Source organism: Mustela nivalis (genome assembly GCF_964662115.1).
Source record: "Mustela nivalis genome assembly, chromosome: 11".
NCBI classification, from domain to species: Eukaryota; Metazoa; Chordata; class Mammalia; order Carnivora; family Mustelidae; genus Mustela; species Mustela nivalis.
In genome coordinates, this window is record NC_139030.1 from 25,292,086 (window position 1) to 25,309,413 (window position 17,328).

Genomic DNA, 17,328 nt, shown 5'->3' on the forward strand with positions numbered 1-17,328 from the left:
TTTGGGGAACAGACAAAGGTGCATCGACATTCTAAATTATCAAGAGATCTCTTGAGAAGTAGGGTCATAGAATCATACAAGCCATGGCCCAAATCAGAATTACAACAGATCATGCCACTATTCTCATGGTGAGATCATGTTGGCACTAGGTACCATGAAGCAATCAGTGGGTGTCACAAGCTTGACTCATAAATAAGATTGCAATATCACTGATCATTTTGATCCTTTCCATGATGGATATCTATTATGTTACATCCATTGAAATGTAATTCTCAATGATTGGTTAGATTCCTGCTATGATCAGTTGGTGATCCTGATTAATTTATTCTGTGAATATTTATTTCACCTTCTGTAGGTGGTAAGCCTGTGGGAAATACACCAAATGGCCTATCATTTTTCCAGGTGTTTAATTTAAAGATATTTTTTAAGAGCCAAGATATTAAAGTTGTAACTCTTTTCAAGATGAACAGAAACCATGAGTCAGCTATGTACTGGTTACAGAATGGATATATATGAATGTAGAACCAACATGGAGAAGAAACCAGTAGTTTAACATTTCCAAGATTTAACAGAGAATGTCTTAAATCTAGAGTTATCTGAATATGGATGCAAAGTGAGACAAATATACATAGTGCTATTAGTTTCTTATATGTTAAATGGATCTGAGAGACTTTTCCTTGTCCTCATCCAAGCCTACTTGAAAATCAAAGAGCAGCAAGTTATAGTTTCTTGTTCTATCAAAAGGACAACGTCAAAGAGAAAAAAATCTCATTATACATTAAAAGATTTCCTACCAAAAAAGATAACTATATACCAAATATCAGCTTTTCAAAGAGAAAAAAAAATTCTAAGCATTGATTGCTTTTAAGAGCTTTCAAGAGCTATAAAAGATGTTGCCTCTTTCTCCTTCTAAAGGTCTTCTTTAAATCCTTAATTGAAGACAGACATTTGTGTATATTTCAAATGTGAAATACAAATTACTGAAATCACTATAATGCATCAGAGTTCAACCCATATTTTAATGCCAGTTTTCATCACAATTTTATTTCTTAGAGGCTTGTGTCACACACACACACACACACACACACACACACACACACAATTTGTGATATATCACTTTCCAAAGTTAATTACCAGTTGTCCCCTATGCACAAAGAATTCCCATAACAACTGACATTGCAAAGGTATTATTTAGGCTATTCAAAATTATGATTAAGTCATTCTTCATCAATATTTACTTAGATTTCCACAAAAGAGAAAAATATACAATTAGCTACATTTTTAAAGATCGTATTTACTATACTTGACAGAGTATCTATTCTAGTTGACAGCTCATAGTGCATTAGAAACACACCTGACTATTTGGCATCACACATATACATGGAGGCTTGAATTCTCCTATTTATGTAAAAGATTTACTGTAACTCAGTTGTGGTTGTTTTAGTATCAGTTACCCACCTATGAGACAGAAATTCTACCATCACTGTAAATGCCATTTATGCTGAGATGAAAAGTGTCAGAAATGAAGAGAAATTTGTCTAATAAGTTTCAGAATACCCAGTCTTGTTTGTCTTATCATGCTCATATGTTAGATAGTCTATTTGATCAAGTATTATACTATTATAAGCTTCCACTATCTACTTGTTTGTTAGCAACTAACATTTATTTATTTGACATACTCTTCAAAAAAGGATCTTTTAAGGATCAAGAACTACAATGTTGGATCTTCGTGGCCTACTCAGGTTATGAGGTTCTAGTGTTTCCAGGTTGGAAAAGCCAGTTTTCTCAGAAGAGTGGGCAGTCCTGAGAGCCCAAAGAGTCTCGCCCTTCTTTATTCATATGGAACTCCCTCTTGTAATGGAAACACAGTATAGGTCTCTGCATGAACTTTTCCAAGGTAAACAGATGGAAATTGTGGCATATAGCTTGTCTTAGATGATAATCTATTATTTCCTGTGTGAATGGAATGCAGTCATAAGCAAGAGACTACAATGCATTCTGATACGGTGCACTGGACAGAGAGAAAAATATATGTTCACTCATGGAAACCAAGTTCTGTCTTGCTCAAGTTTCATCACAAAGAACTGACGAGCTTAAGGACCAAAAATGATTTTGGTCATTTATGTGAAAATGCCTTTGCTTTTATATGCTTATCAAAGGCACATATTTATAATTAGTCATATTTTCAATTACTTTACTTAAAAAATAATGTACTTTCAAATGACTCAATTTGAGGGCTTGAGTAAATGTCATTCTTAATGATAACACAAATCATACTTAGCGTAAATTCTAAAATGTGAGCAAATAAAAAATAAAAAGATGTTGCTGCTGTCTCTAATGAAATTTTATTGGGCCTTGTTTGGCAGAGCAACATCACTCAGGGCTGGCACACTCACAGAGCTGTCTCAGGGGAAGCTGTGGGATGAACACTTGATGCCATGCTTTTCTACCTCATGTTCTCATTTATGAGTCTCCTCGGCAAGGCAAGTGATGGACTCCAGTGCTTTTAAGTCCTTCTTTTAAAAGGTTGTGAAAAGAAGTTCAGAGTGAGGACTGAACTCTATCTAACCTCAGCGGCATAAACTTTTTCACAACAGAACCCGACCGCATTACCCTTTAGCGGTGATGCTCTGTTTTCCAGTCACTTGGTCTTAAAGCCAAAGGGCAAAAGGCAACGTAACCAAGGTCTAACTTGAACATTTTTATTGTAGGTGCCTCCTAGAACACATTATTCCTTCTCCTAATTTTGGACTACTATGCTTAAAGTCAGATAAAAACCCAAAGATTAATATGTATTCCCATTAGACAGCTCTTTTGCTCCTCCCCCACAGGCTCATTTTGTAACAACAGAAAGGAAACACTTCCTGTCAATAATAATGATGAAACATTTAAAAGCCTGACCTATTCAAATTTAAGAATATTACATATAGCTTTTTGAAAATATGTTACATTTCACTATTTCTTGCTTACTATTCAGAATATTCTACATAGGGAATGATCTGATCATATCATTACATGATGGCATGATTAATTTTCATGTTCCCCAGTTGCATATAATAGATGTCGAATAAGTTCATTTAATTGACATGAACTGAATTTTATCTGCAACCAAAAGGAGAACAGAATGCACTGGTCACTATAGAGAACCTTAGGATAAAAACAATTTGCATTATTTTCACTTCTATCGCTGAACTGTTAACATCCTTTTGGGTTTGAATGCTTTTATAGATTAAGCTGGATGTCCACTTACTTGCAAAATATATCTTCACTGTCTTTATTTATAATACAGTGCCCTCCATGGCACCTTATACATTTGTCAACCTCACATTTTGGACCTTCATAGCGTGTTGGACAGACACAGTCAACACTTCCATCATCGCCAATGGCACAGGATTCAGAATTCACACAGTAGTGGTGACACACATCTAGGAAGAACGCACAACAGAGAAAAAGAAATTATACTACAAGATGTTTTTCTTTAGTCACAGTCCATGTTATCATTTCATTTGGTATTTAAAGATGGTGAATCATTAAGCAAATGTAAAAATAAGTAAATTAATCAAAACATCTAAGTATTAAAAAATGGCCAGTCCGTAAGTAGATTAATTTACAAAATCAGCTTGTGATTAAATGTAACTAGGATTCTTTAATAATGCTATTGATTCTTCTTTTTGCCAGTCAGGCATCATTTATAAGTTATTTATAAGTAAGGCATTATTTATAAGTAAGTTATATTGGTATCATGCTAGCTGAGGAAGTCTTTTGGTTCTGAATTTTAAAGTTTAAGTTGATCAGTTTCCATAGTTTCCTTCTCATGGGCAATATTAGTATTATTCTGAAATGAGCAGAAATACTCCAGATTTCTTTGGATGTCATTTATTGTTTCCTTTCCTTGCACTTTTTTCATCTGGAGAACAGGGTAATATGTGATAAGTGGGGGATTCCTACCACTGCATCAGCCCTTTGTGGTGCAAAGAAGCGTCCATCTACACACAGCAGAAAAGGCCCACTACTTCTGAACACCTGGGCAGGTGAGCAAACAAGGAGATGTGCCTCTCATGGAACACCAAGAGAAAAGCGAACCAGGAAACTGATCCATCATGGTTGGGAAGTGAGCAGAGGTCTAGGCTATTGTTCCCCTTCTAGGTAAGAACCTAACATCCCAGTCAGAGGGAAAACCTCCATGTGATGTGAGTCTTTTGTTTGGAAAGATGTTTCTTATTGAACACTATAGACAATTTTCTCAACCACAAACCACTTCCTCAAATATTTCTGTACCTCTTGAATGGGAATAATAAAACAAAGACCATGTAATAATGCAATAACCACACTATTTTTATAATTAGATATTCTGACTCAGTCTTTTGAAATGCAGACAAGTATATATGTACGTTTGTATATCAACATGCTACAATTTATCACATTCAAAATATTGGACTTCATAATATGATAATCCTAAGCAAAAGAACTGATTAGATCAGTCTCAGACTTTGTGTTTAGAAGCTGCAATTTCCTTTTAGCTAACTAATTGTGAAGCAATGTTAAATGTGATTAGCTGAGATAAAAATCTCAATTTATAAACTTTAACCTGCTGTAAGACAGTTATAGCGGGTGAGGAAAATTAAAACATAATTTATAATTCTCATGTTTGTATATTTATCTAGCCCTTTATTAAATCAGACAGAAATTAAATTTATTGACAGGCTGCTTCATATTTATGGAAATTTATTTCAAGCATTCTTATGCTTGCTCTTGCATTATGCCAAGTACCCTCATTGAGATTCAGCGCTTAAGTCTATTAGCAAGGTTTGGGCTATATTTAAAAAAAAGTAGCACTTTCAAAAGGTGAGAGACTTGAAGATCTAAAAACTAAGGCGGTGTTAGTATCTATCCATGATGGTGTCTGTTTGCAGTTGCTCCAGGCTTGGTGGTTAGAGAGCACACATCAGAGACTCTGTTTTTATTTATGAAGAATGTATGATCAGCTGCCTATATGAGCTTCTCTCCCATTCAGTGCAGAAATCTCTAGAAAACAACTCTCAGTAGTTCAGGTTGTTCAATACATCTTACTGACAAAGAGCTCTTTTCGTATCACCCCCCAATTGCTTTAAATGCTATACTCTGATCCTGGTTCAGCTGTCTGATGGGGCATAGATATTGGCTTATGTATCCTTCTAAGAGCTTCTTAGTACGTCCTTATCCATAGTGGATAACTCATCAAAATCAAGTAGGTGACTTATTTGCAAATGTAAATTCCAGTGCTCATCCCTGTCACTACTGCCCACTCACGCCTACATTCTAATTCATGAATCTGAAATTGGGCCCAGGTGATTTCCATGTGACTGGCTGAGGAACTACAATCTGGGAACTGGGGAATGTAAGAAATGATGACCCAAAAACAAATTTTACTGATTAGCATAGGGACTACATTGTTCAGTAATTGTAAAAGGATTTGATTCAACCAAAATAGCTTCTTTCTTCATTTTTTTCTCCTTCTTTCCTTCCTTCTTTCCTTCCTTCCTTCCTTCCTTTCTTCTTTCAAGAGAGTGCATGTGAGCAGGGGTGAGGGGCAGAGCGAGAGGGAGACGATCTTAAGTAGGCTCAATGCCCACTGCAGAGCCAGTTGTGAGGCTTAATCTCATGACCCTGAGATCATAACTTTAGCCTAAATCAAGAGTTGGCAATTAACCAACTGAGTCCCCCAGGTGCTCCTAAAATAGCTTATTTCTTAACTAATTATGTGAGCCTTAATTACAATGCAATTTTTAATCCAAAATTTTGGGCCATTTTATTTTCATGATGACATCACTGAGAAGGCCTGAGAAACTGGAAAAAAATTGGGTTAGCATTCTGATGTTTGATGATTGCCCTATAATACACTGTAGCAAGGAATACCTTTCATTTGCCTGAGTGCTAAAGGGTAAAGTTAAATACTCACCTACAATTTACTAACTGTAAGTAATTTTGGTGCATGGATTAAATCTGCCTTAGGCTAAGATTAAAAAAATGTGAGAATATATGCAACTTATTGGTGTTCAAAGAAATACAAATTACTTGCCTGGATGGCTCAGTCAGTTAAGCGTCTGACTTCAGTTCAGGTCATGATCTCGGGGTCCTGGGATGGGACCCCACACTGGGCTCTGCACTCCATGAGGTATCTGCTACTCCCTCCCCCTCCTCTCATGCTTGATCTCTCTTTCTCTCCCTCTCTCTCTCTCTCTCTATTTCAAAGAAATGAATAAAATCTTAACAAAAGGAAATGCAAATTAACACCTCAAGATATACCATTGCACTTTCACTTAACTGACAACAAATAACAAACTCTCATACACTACTAGTAGAAATACAAATTGGTTCAATTGATTTGGAAAAACATTCACAGTAGATACTGTCAATTAGTAGATACTCTATTTGAACATACTCACACCTTATGACCTAGCACTTCCTCTCTCAATATATATCCAAAAGGAAAGCATGAATTTGTGCACAAAAATATGTATATAATATGCACAGCAACCTATGCATAGAATCAGTCCCAAACTAAAAATAATCCAAATGTTCATTGCAAGAAGCAAGGATAAACTGTGTTTCATTCACACAGAGAAATATACACACAAATATATGTATACATACACATAAATAAAAAATGAAAGCAGTACAGCTTATAAGTAACAACATGGATGAATCTCACAAAAGTAATAAGAGAAAAAAGCTGGACACAAAAATATATACACTATTTTTTAATTTGCATAAAGTTCAAAAGGCAAAAGTAATCTAGGGTTTTAGAAGTCAAAAAGAACTTATTTTGGGGGAGAAGGGAAGGTATAGTGAGAAAGACCATCAAGGAGCATCTGAGGTACCAACAGTATTTATTCTTGACCTGGGTGTTGGTCCACGCTGCTGTGTACACCTGGTGATAATTTATTGAACCGTAAACTTGTGATTAAACTTTCCTATTTATATTATGCTTCAATAAAAAGATTTTTTCTAACCTAATGGCAAACAAACTACAATTACAATATTTTAGAGATTCGAGTTAATTTGCTAACTAGAGTAAACAGATTTTCTCTTTATAAACAGTTCTATTGAAAGGAATTCATGATCTACTTTTTATGCTTTAAAGAAAATTCTCTACCCTTTAAAGCTTTCAGTATTTTTTTCCTAGCGTGTCATATGCACAAAAATCAATGCAGTTGATTGGCCTCATGGCATAAAAGTGGAATCAAAAGAATGTAAAAGAAATGTTTTCTTAAGATAAAATTGCAAAATAAGAAGATATTAGAATTTGCACTTTAATAAATAATTCTAAATTGCATGCTGTTAAGCCATGCCACTTTCTTCTAAAAAAGACAGAAATCATTTTAGACTCGGAACCCTTTCTCTACAGATATTCAAATGGGAGATACTTCATTTTCCCCAGTTCACATGCTTTACACTTGACACTATGTTGAAATTCAGGGACAGAGAGTTGCTCACTATACTCTGACCCTGTCAGTGTTGCTTCCCAGAGACTTTCTTTGAAAATTCTCTATCTTCCAGTATTAGGCTTCAGATGTGGACTCGCTTGATTTATTTGCTCAGCTGGATTGTTTTCTGCACCACTATTAGGATTCTAGGGCCCAACCCTTACCATGCATAGTCTCTCTTCTTCTCCTTCCTCTGTCTCTTTCTGTCTTAAAGACTTCAGTATACTCAATTCTCACTCCAAGATTCCTTAACACAGGAGAAAGTAACCTTATTTAATAGGAGACTTCGTCATCTGCTATTTAAACTACCACATAAGCAGAGCACCTGGGTGGCTCAGTTGGTTAAGTGTCTGCCTTTGGCTGAGGTCATGATCCCAGGGTCCTGGGACTGAGCCCCACATTGGGCTCTCTGCTCAACGGGGAGTCTGCTTCTTCCTCTCCCTCTCCCTCTGCCTTTCCCCTGCCTGTACTCCCCTCTCTTTTTAACAAATAAATAAAATCTTAAAAAAACAAAACAAAACAAAACAACAACAACAAAATCCTACCATGTAAGCATTTGATACTTATAAATTAGAAAGCAAAATAATCCCTTCAGTTGTTCTCTGTTATTTCAATTTTACTCATGACACATATCATGGAAAAAAAAAATGGTACATTTGATGGTGCTATTTCTAAAATGGATGATTCAACCAAAGTTCACGTTCTCTGCAATCATCTCAGTATAGGACAACAATGTATAATAAGTCAGTGGAGAGTGACCTAACTTCTCTCTCATTTTCTTCTCAGCTTTAACCCACTTTGAATTATAAACATCTATACAAAACTTGTATAAATACGTGCAATATTTTTACCAGTGTCACCTCTCTATATACTCCCAAATAATTACTACACACTCATATTTAAATCCTCTCTCTTCATATTTTTATCTAAGAAGAAGAATTCTTCATTGGCACTTTCTAATCCATCAGAAATTTAGTGAAGTATGAAGAAGTATGAAGTATGAGAAGGCTCCTTTGGTACGTTTGCTGTGATTCTAAGGATTCTATCCTGACCTAATAAGCTCTGAAATAAACAGAAAATTTTAGCACTCGCTGAAAGAATACTTTTCTTATCCCACAGCACTAAAAACTAGTAACCTTATAGAGCTTACCACTTTAAGCACCAAGAATGGTTTAAAACCATTTTGAAGGTAATCTTTCTGTAAGATAGATACCCATTTTCTTAAATATATAAATACATTTTTTTGAACGATCTTATTTTTAGGTAATCTCTATACCCAACATGGGGCTTAAACTTACAACCCTGAGATCAAGAGTCATATGCTCTACCAACTGAGTCAGCCAGGCATCCCATAATATAGCAATATTTTTAATGGCTCCTGTAACACTACAATTTGTAATTGTTTCTATGAACTTATCTCTGCAGAAGTTTTATAGCCTTCTGCTTTTTGTTTTTGTTGTCATTTTTAGCTTTGACTAAGTGACATGTTACTGGAAAACAAACAAACAAACAAAAAACACTTAATAATTCCTCCCAAAGAAAACAGTTAGGGTTGTTGGTGGCTGGTTAACAGCAAGGTTTATAGCAAAGGGATTGTCTTCTGATTTCTGACACACAGACATAGACACAAATACACAGACACAGAGACAAACAGTCACACACCCCAATTACCTTTTTCCCCCAAATTTTAACTTTGGCTTAATAGTTACTGGAACTGGGGGAAAAAAAAAAAGAAAAGAAATGTACACCAAAAGAAGGTAAGTTAAAAGAAAACGTAAGTGAGAGGACACTTTTTGTTGGAGGGCATGACATGAGGAAGGAATTGAATGTCGAAGATTAAGGAGTCTAGCCAGATCAACCAGTAAGCATTCAGAAAGAACAGTTTGAATTTACGGAAAGGAAAGCTGGTAAAACAATATGGTTGGTCCTGTTTAGAACAACATGAGTAATTTAACTGTGACAATAAAATGGAAGTGGTGGATCCATAATTGATTATTTGCTGAGGAACATGCATCTGCCTAATTATATCCTGGGAGCAGTAGGAAGAGGACAGAAATAAGAGAAAGGCCACCAGCTCTCAGAGAGCTGACAACTCAACTGAAAGTTTAAGACAAGAAGAAAAAAGAACCAGAACTGATCTGAAAAATATCCACTGTGGCAAGAGCCTACAAATATTACTACCAACAAAATCTTCTTTCTTATAAAACATTCATCCCCTAATTTTCAAAGTATTTTATTGACCTGAATGGCATGACAATTGAGATGTTCCACATATGGTAAGAAGGAACAATAATAAAATGTAATTAATCTGTGCTAAGAAAGTAGAGATTACCATGAAATTATATAATAACACTTTATATTCACAATATAAAAATTGTTACAACCTCTGTAGGGTAATTACACCAAGAACTGCATAGTAGCACTAAACACAATCATGTAATCTAAAGGACAACGATGGATATATAATTACAGAGTATTCATATGGTAATTAGGTGAATAGTAACTGGAGAATAAGTGAATGGCTATTTTCTGCAACAGAAATAAAATAATTTTCAAGGGATGCCATCATTGCACTCTGTCTTTCTTTCTCTCTTTCCTTTTCCAGCAACCAGAGATATAAGGAAATACTTCTCCCTTTAATCTTTTTTAGAGAATCTTAATAGACTCCATAAAAATATGGGTTGTATGGGTATATATACAGGTTTATGAATATTCATGGTGAGCCAGATGTCTATAAAATCTCTAGCTGCATTTAACTTCTTTCCCAAATATTTCTTTCTATTGAAAAGTAATTGCCAAGACTATTTAGCTATTAACTCATATTTGCAACTGGGCTTTTCACATTGTAATAGTTAGTGAAGTGTGAAATTTATTTAAAGAAAATAAAACCAAACTAAAATAATACCACCTAAGCAGGAGCTGAAGATACTCAGTAAGAATAATGCAAAACTGGAGAGTCTTTAATGGGTAATACAGATGGTCATACAGGGGAGACTAGATTACACAATTACATGTATAAATACCAATTGTTCTACTTCACTAAATTTTGACCTGGTTTAAAAAAATAAGTTATGTGAATTCATTTTAAGATTCATGATTAAAGTAAGCATTTGGTAATTGAGGATTATACACAACAACAATAAACAACCAGAAGTAGGACTGTATTACTTTCACAAAGGAGATGAGGTAGAATTATCCATAGTGCATATCCCCAGGCACCTATAACCGAGCTCCATTCTCAGTGTGATTCCTGCTCCATCTTCTCTGATATTTAATTGTGTCCCAGGAGTAGTAGGTTCCATGAATTTTGCTAATATTGTCCCTACAGGGAGGTTTATGGCAGCTTCCATGTAGATATAAAATGTGGAAGATAGCCAATGGTGGTATTTTATAAACTTTTGATGCTAAGGTGACATAATAAAAGAAAGAAAGAAAATCATTGGCTGTGAAGGATTTGGAGGTTAAATTCAGTATTTATTCTGGTTAAGAGTGTGATCTTACCTGAGTTACTTGACTAATTTATCCAATACACCCACCAACCATCTTTGAACAGAGGCAATATTCCTAAGCATGCCTAAGATTACTTCACCAGTCCTTCCTTCCCTACCTATCCTGAACAATGCCCTTGATATCATCAAGGCCAACTAGGGTCTGTTTTAAATAAAATGATGGACATGATGATGATGATGATGATGATAAATACTCGATTTTACCTGTCTTCTTCGTGTTGGGCTCATTTGTTCTTATGGCCTCATGCATTATATGACATTTTCACATCTTATGGATGAGTAAACTGAGGCACCAAAGGAGGTTAAGCACCCTCCAAAGATCCCACAGCAGTAAGTGAGAGAACAGAAATTCAAACTCAAACTTGCCTCTCCAGCAAATTCAAACTTGCCTCTCCAGCCACTGATAATTGGTTTACAGCCCTGGGTTCTTGAATATGAGAGAATAAACTCTTTTCTTATTTAACAAGTCATACATTTGTTAAAAAACAAAAACAAAAACAAAACAAAAAACCTCCAAACAAAAAAAAAATGAAACAAACCTCTAGAAAGTAATTTTAAATATCTTTGGCGTTCCCTTTCCTTTCTGTGTATCTAAAACTGAACATGCCGCCATCTAACTACATGGATATCTGAAGGTCTCTTCATCAGCCAGAATGTTAAAGGGTCCTGTAGCTCAAGAGCTACAGGCCCAGAAAAGCTTACTTGGTGCCCCCAGAGTCTTCAATATCAGAACTCGGGAATCAAGCTGGACTCCCACATGAGGTGGGGATACCTCACTTACAGGTTCACATTTCACAGGTCATTCTCAGCCTCCCATCCCAACCCAAGTTGGATATTTGCCTCTCCAGCCACTGTTAATTGGTTTACAGCCCTGGGTTCTGGTATTCGAAGGAAACTTCTAGCTATTCATGACAATCTCTTCATTATCAAGCAGGATCAACTCTGGGTCCCTCCACATAAATAAGAAACTGAAACAACAGCCAAGAAATCACAAAAGTGAGGCATGTCTGGAGTGTTACCATTTACTGACATCTAATTTAGGAAGAAAACATTTAGAAGGATTCTGGAAAAGCTCTAAGATTCTTAAATATGATTACAGGAATGATTGTGGCCTTTCCTTCTCTCAAGTTAGTTTTCATCTTGCATGGTTTAAGGAGGCAGAAGAGAGAAAGCAACTTGTATAAAATGCTTAGAATTTTATGATTGTTGTCTTTGAAAGCTTATATAAGGCAATGGGAAAACAGATTTAAGAAATATTAAAATTATTCTTTTTTACAGTCCTTAAATGTTTTGCACAACCCAAAATATTTTAATAATTAAACTTATTGCATAGTCCTAAATAGATCTTCCAATTTCAGAGCTGAGTTTAATAAAGTAGGCAAACATTGAATCCAGGTATGCCAATTAAATATTCACTAGGGAAAAAATGTGTGCAAAACTCTGATTAGAACTGATAAATTTTCATCAGGAAAGCATGTCTAGGAAAATTAGCATTTTCTAATTTATTACTAAAAATAGAAATATATCCCAAGTATTTCCTTAGAGAACAATGAAACATTTAGAAGAATGAAATCCATTCTGAGCCAACAGTGCGATCTCTGAGTATCCAGGTAAAAGGAAAATGTAAAGTTGAGAAAGCCAAGTTATCAAAACATTGATTTAAGTATGACATGTGGGGTGAAATTTTGAAAGTACCAGCATTAAATCTCTGACAGATTGCTGTTTCAAAATGCATATTAACAATGATAGCATCAATCATTTTTTGGGGCGCCTTGTTTTTTAACAAGCCACTGCCTTCAGCTCAGGTCATGATCTCAGGGTCTTGGGATCAAGCCCCGCATCAGGCTCTCTGCTCAGTGGGGAGCCTGGTTCCCCCTCTCTCTCTGCCTGCCTCTCTGCCTGCTTGTCATCTCTCTCTCTGTCAAATGAATAAATAAAATCTTTAAAAAAAAACATTTTAGTAATAACCAAAATTAACTCATAAAATTATCATGGCAATATCTTTTTTTTTTTTTTTTTTTTTTTTTTTTTTTTTTTTTAAAGCACTTAGCACAGTTTATTGCATATTATAAATGTACATGATAATAATATTCTTCATACATCATATAAAAAAATATCTAAAATATCACCAAAACATTTTAACAGTAATTATTTCTGTGTAACATTTAACATTTATCTACTTTGACTTCTATAATTTCACTCTTTAAACTTGACACGACCGCTTTAGCTGTGTCAAATTCAACCAATTATGTATCCACTCTCGACTTTAGTTTCTTTTTCTTAGAAGAGGAGAGGCAATATCTTTTCAAATATCAATAAGCCTATATATAACTTTATTTTTTCCAGATTTGCATTTTTTAAATTTTTTTAATTTTTAATTTTTATTTTTTAACTTTTTTTATAAACATATAATATATTTTTATCCCCCGGGGTACAGGTCTGTGAATCGCCAGGTTTGCACACTTCACAGCACTCACCATAGCACATACCCTCCCCAATGTCCATAATCCCACCCTCCTTCTCCAACCCCCCTCCCCCCAGCAACCCTCAGTTTGTTTTGTGAGATTAAGAGTCACTTATGGTTTGTCTCCCTCCCAATTCCATATTGTTTGTTTATAAATCATGTTCTAGGTTGAGTGTTCCTATTTTTAAAGCAATCCATCCATAAAAGATTTTAGCAAGTAATTATTTCTGGGTTGAGTGTTCTTCTATTTTTAAAGTAATACAGCTATAAAAGGTTTTAGCAAGTAACTATTTATAAAGTGGTAGAGAGTCACTTGAGACTTGAAAGCGAGCTGACTTGCAGATGACAGCTAAGATTTTATAAGATGAGGCTAACTGAAAACCAAATAAGGGGATAAGCAGAAGATGGCTTAAAAAACAAGAATAAAGTGGGCTCATACCAGGTAGCACTTTTCTGACCATAAACAAGTTATCTGCTATATTTATTCCCTAATTTCTCTGTCAGGGCATGGAGTATATAGTAAGTTTCAATCAATTTCAACCTACTAAAATTTGCCAACATCTACAGTATTAATAATATCTATTGAGTTAATAGTGCTCATGCCCTCAGAATGCCCATAATTTGATAGAATGCTCAAGGTTAATAAAGTTGAAAAAAAATTAAAAAAACAAGATCAACAAAAATTGTTAGCTAATCAGAACATGGAGAGATTTTATTTATCTGTTTGTTTATCTTATTTTTTTTAAGATTTTATTTATTTATTTGACATAGAGAAATCACAAGTAGATGGAGAGGCAGGCAGAGAGAGAGAGATAGAGGGAAGCAGGCTCCCTGCCGAGCAGAGAGCCCGATGCGGGACTCGATCCCAGGACCCTGAGATCATGACCTGAGCTGAAGGCAGCAGCTTAACCCACTGATCCACCCAGGAGCCCCACCTGTTTGTTTATTTTTAAATATTTTATTTATTTAGTAGAGAGAGAGAGACAGAGCATGAGCAGGGGTGGAGGGTAGCGGTGAAGAGAGGGAAAAGCAGGCTTCTCGCTGAGCTGGGAGCCCTATGAGGGGCTCGATCCCAAAACCCTGGAATCATGACCTGAATGGAAGACAGATCCTTATCTGAGCCACTCAGGACCCCCAGGAATATATATTTTTTTAAAGATGACTGAAATCACAAAGTAGGAACTCATTTTTAGTAAACTGGAACAAGTCTCATGGAGAGATGGGAGGTGAAGAATGCTGGACAGAAGGTAATCATGGAAAGATCCTCTCAAATGAAGTATCATTAACAAAGTTATTGTCCTCACATTGTAGCCTAACTAGAGAGCAGAGATGTCCCACATCATCATACTGGGAGAAGATGAGGCCATCCTAGAAAAACGTACAGTTCCTTTGTGCATAATTCTCTTTCTTCTTCCTTTCATTCTTCCATCCTTATTACCTTCCCTCTTCTAAGCTACTCACTTCAAATGTAAATGTCAAAATAAGGATTTCTGATATACTTAAATGTGTCCTCTTTTTTAGTTTTCCTTTAATATGTTGTTTATTGAATGCATAATATATATGTATCTATATACCTATACCAATATATTGATCAGTATAGATATATATAGATAGATGTTTCTACACTAGTGTGATAGCAAGAAGAAAAGTAATGGTTTATATTGACGTGATTACTACTTAATCAGACTTCACTAAAACACTGAGAAAGTCACCTTGAAAAGGTCACCTGACAGAAGTAATATGTAGTACACTATAAAAAATTTTCACTGGTCAAATGTGCAAGTTTCCTTTAGGTCAGATCTGTGGGAATTAAACAGATTATTGATATAAAATAACCAGCTTTCCACTTTGCTAAGATTTATAATAATACCAAGATGATAGAGAATCACTTTGATTTTATTGTTAGTAGCCTTTAACTTTTAACATGATTGGAAGTCTGCATTGGATTGCTGTAATTAGTCACTAAAGTAATTTAATCCAAGATCCTTTTTGTTTAGAAAGATTATTGTTCTTTGAAAACATCCTTAAGGCAGTGAGATAAAGTCATTATTTCTTTATGCACACAATATACTAAACAATACTGTAGCAAGAAACTTTTGATATAGTAACTAATGCGTTTTCTTTCTGAAACACACTGACTCTTCTCTCCACTCAGACAGTAGGTTGGTTCTTAATTTTTTCCATCAACTCATTTCTTACCACCTGACATCTAACAATGTTTGTGTATCATTTATAAATACTAAGGTGTACCATGAAAGTTGTTTTCAGTTTATTCATGAGTAAATCCCAAGCTTCAGTGGCTGGCATGCATTAGATATTCTGTTATTATTTGTTGAATTAATGAATGGCCATTGGAAAGCAGGGCACTTCAGAAGACAGAGAACAAGAGCTGATGTTTTAGTTTTTAAAACCCCAAAGGCAGTTACAAATATATGTAAATATGGAATCAGCCAACCACTCCTAAAACTAACTGGAGTTTGCCAGGACGTGTCTGTGTGTGTTCAGACGGGGAGGGGAGGACGGGAGATGAAAGAGAGGAGAACCTATGGCCAGCAGAGACAGACGTCATCAAGGCCCAGGAAACAGGCCCTTGGAAATTTGGTCCTCGCATTAAACATATACCTAGCCACTATATCAAAAAAACAACAACTACTAGATACTCCAGGCTGCCATGTGAATGAAGGATGTGACCTGCCAAATTCTTAGAAATGGGGCATTCTACAGAATTCAACTAAACTTTTCTGCTTCTTACAGGTTTCCACTGTGTAGTCATAGTCTAATCTATGTGTGGAAGTATACCTATGAAAGAAATGATTTTCTTCAGTGGTTTGATCTACTTACTTTCTTGTGACTCAATAGATAATTCTATTTTAAATTTATGGATCATTTCAGAAATTATTTTTAAAAAGAAGCTCAGACCATATTAATAAATGCCACAAAAATAATAAATCTTTTTTTACATAGTGGCTTCCTTATCTGAACAAATTGGAATAAATTATTTTTATTTTCCAAATTATATATTACCTAAATATACATAACATTTAAATATATATTGTAACATATTTTAATTACATATTATAAATTATAGGCACTCAAAATATCTATTAGAATGAAAAATTTTTGAAAAAAGCATTTGATTTAAAAATTTGTAGAGAACTTTTCTTAAAAACTATCACCTGAAACTCTGAGAAGCAGATAAAGTTTTAAGTATTATCATTATTTATTTTACAAATCATGTGTCACCTATGACAATGAAAATAATTTGAAAGCCAAATTTGTAGAATACTATTTATTAGTTGACAATTTTCTACTTTACATAGTTTTAAATGATCTAAAAAATGTTTTAATTCCATATCACCACCTCTAAAACTCCATATTTCTTCCTCACATCTGGATTCCAGCTTGACGGGTTCCAGAAGAGTGAACTTGAGTATGTTCAGTGACGATCCAGAAAACCACTGAAACTATATTACATTTTACATATTTTGGAGGGTGGTCTGGAAGGTACCACGGAAGGGACATGAGTTCTTGGACTCAGACAATAAGTGACAGAGTTTCATTACTGGTCATATGCCAATCTGTTTGTTTCCTCCACTAGGTTGATTTATATTTATTGGTTTATTTACTTTTATATCAATTTCTACCAATTGATTTTCAAGAAAAGCTTGCCCTCGGTTATTATAATATAGGTTTTCTCATTTCTGAAAAGTAATAAATAAAGTGCAAATTATTTCAGCAAATTGAAAATTAAATCATATTGTTACCATGCATTTAGTCATGGATCTTCAAGAGGTAATGCAAGTCTAAAAATTCAAATGCAGATATCTGACCTTTGGATTCATCTTCGAGTACTATTTTGAACCAAATATTTTCTATTTCTATTTCTGTT

The 17,328-nt window shown here is 34.9% G+C and overlaps 1 protein-coding gene across 1 annotated transcript in view; it reads right to left on the reverse strand.

The window, feature by feature from the left end:
* The window catches only part of LRP1B (LDL receptor related protein 1B), a 1,916,825-nt gene that overhangs the window by 37,104 nt on the left and 1,862,393 nt on the right, over positions 1 to 17,328 (reverse strand). The window contains exon 85 of the mRNA XM_082690181.1: positions 3,251 to 3,425. Coding sequence (XP_082546307.1) covers positions 3,251 to 3,425 — 175 coding nt within the window. The remainder of the gene's footprint in view (positions 1 to 3,250; positions 3,426 to 17,328) is intronic.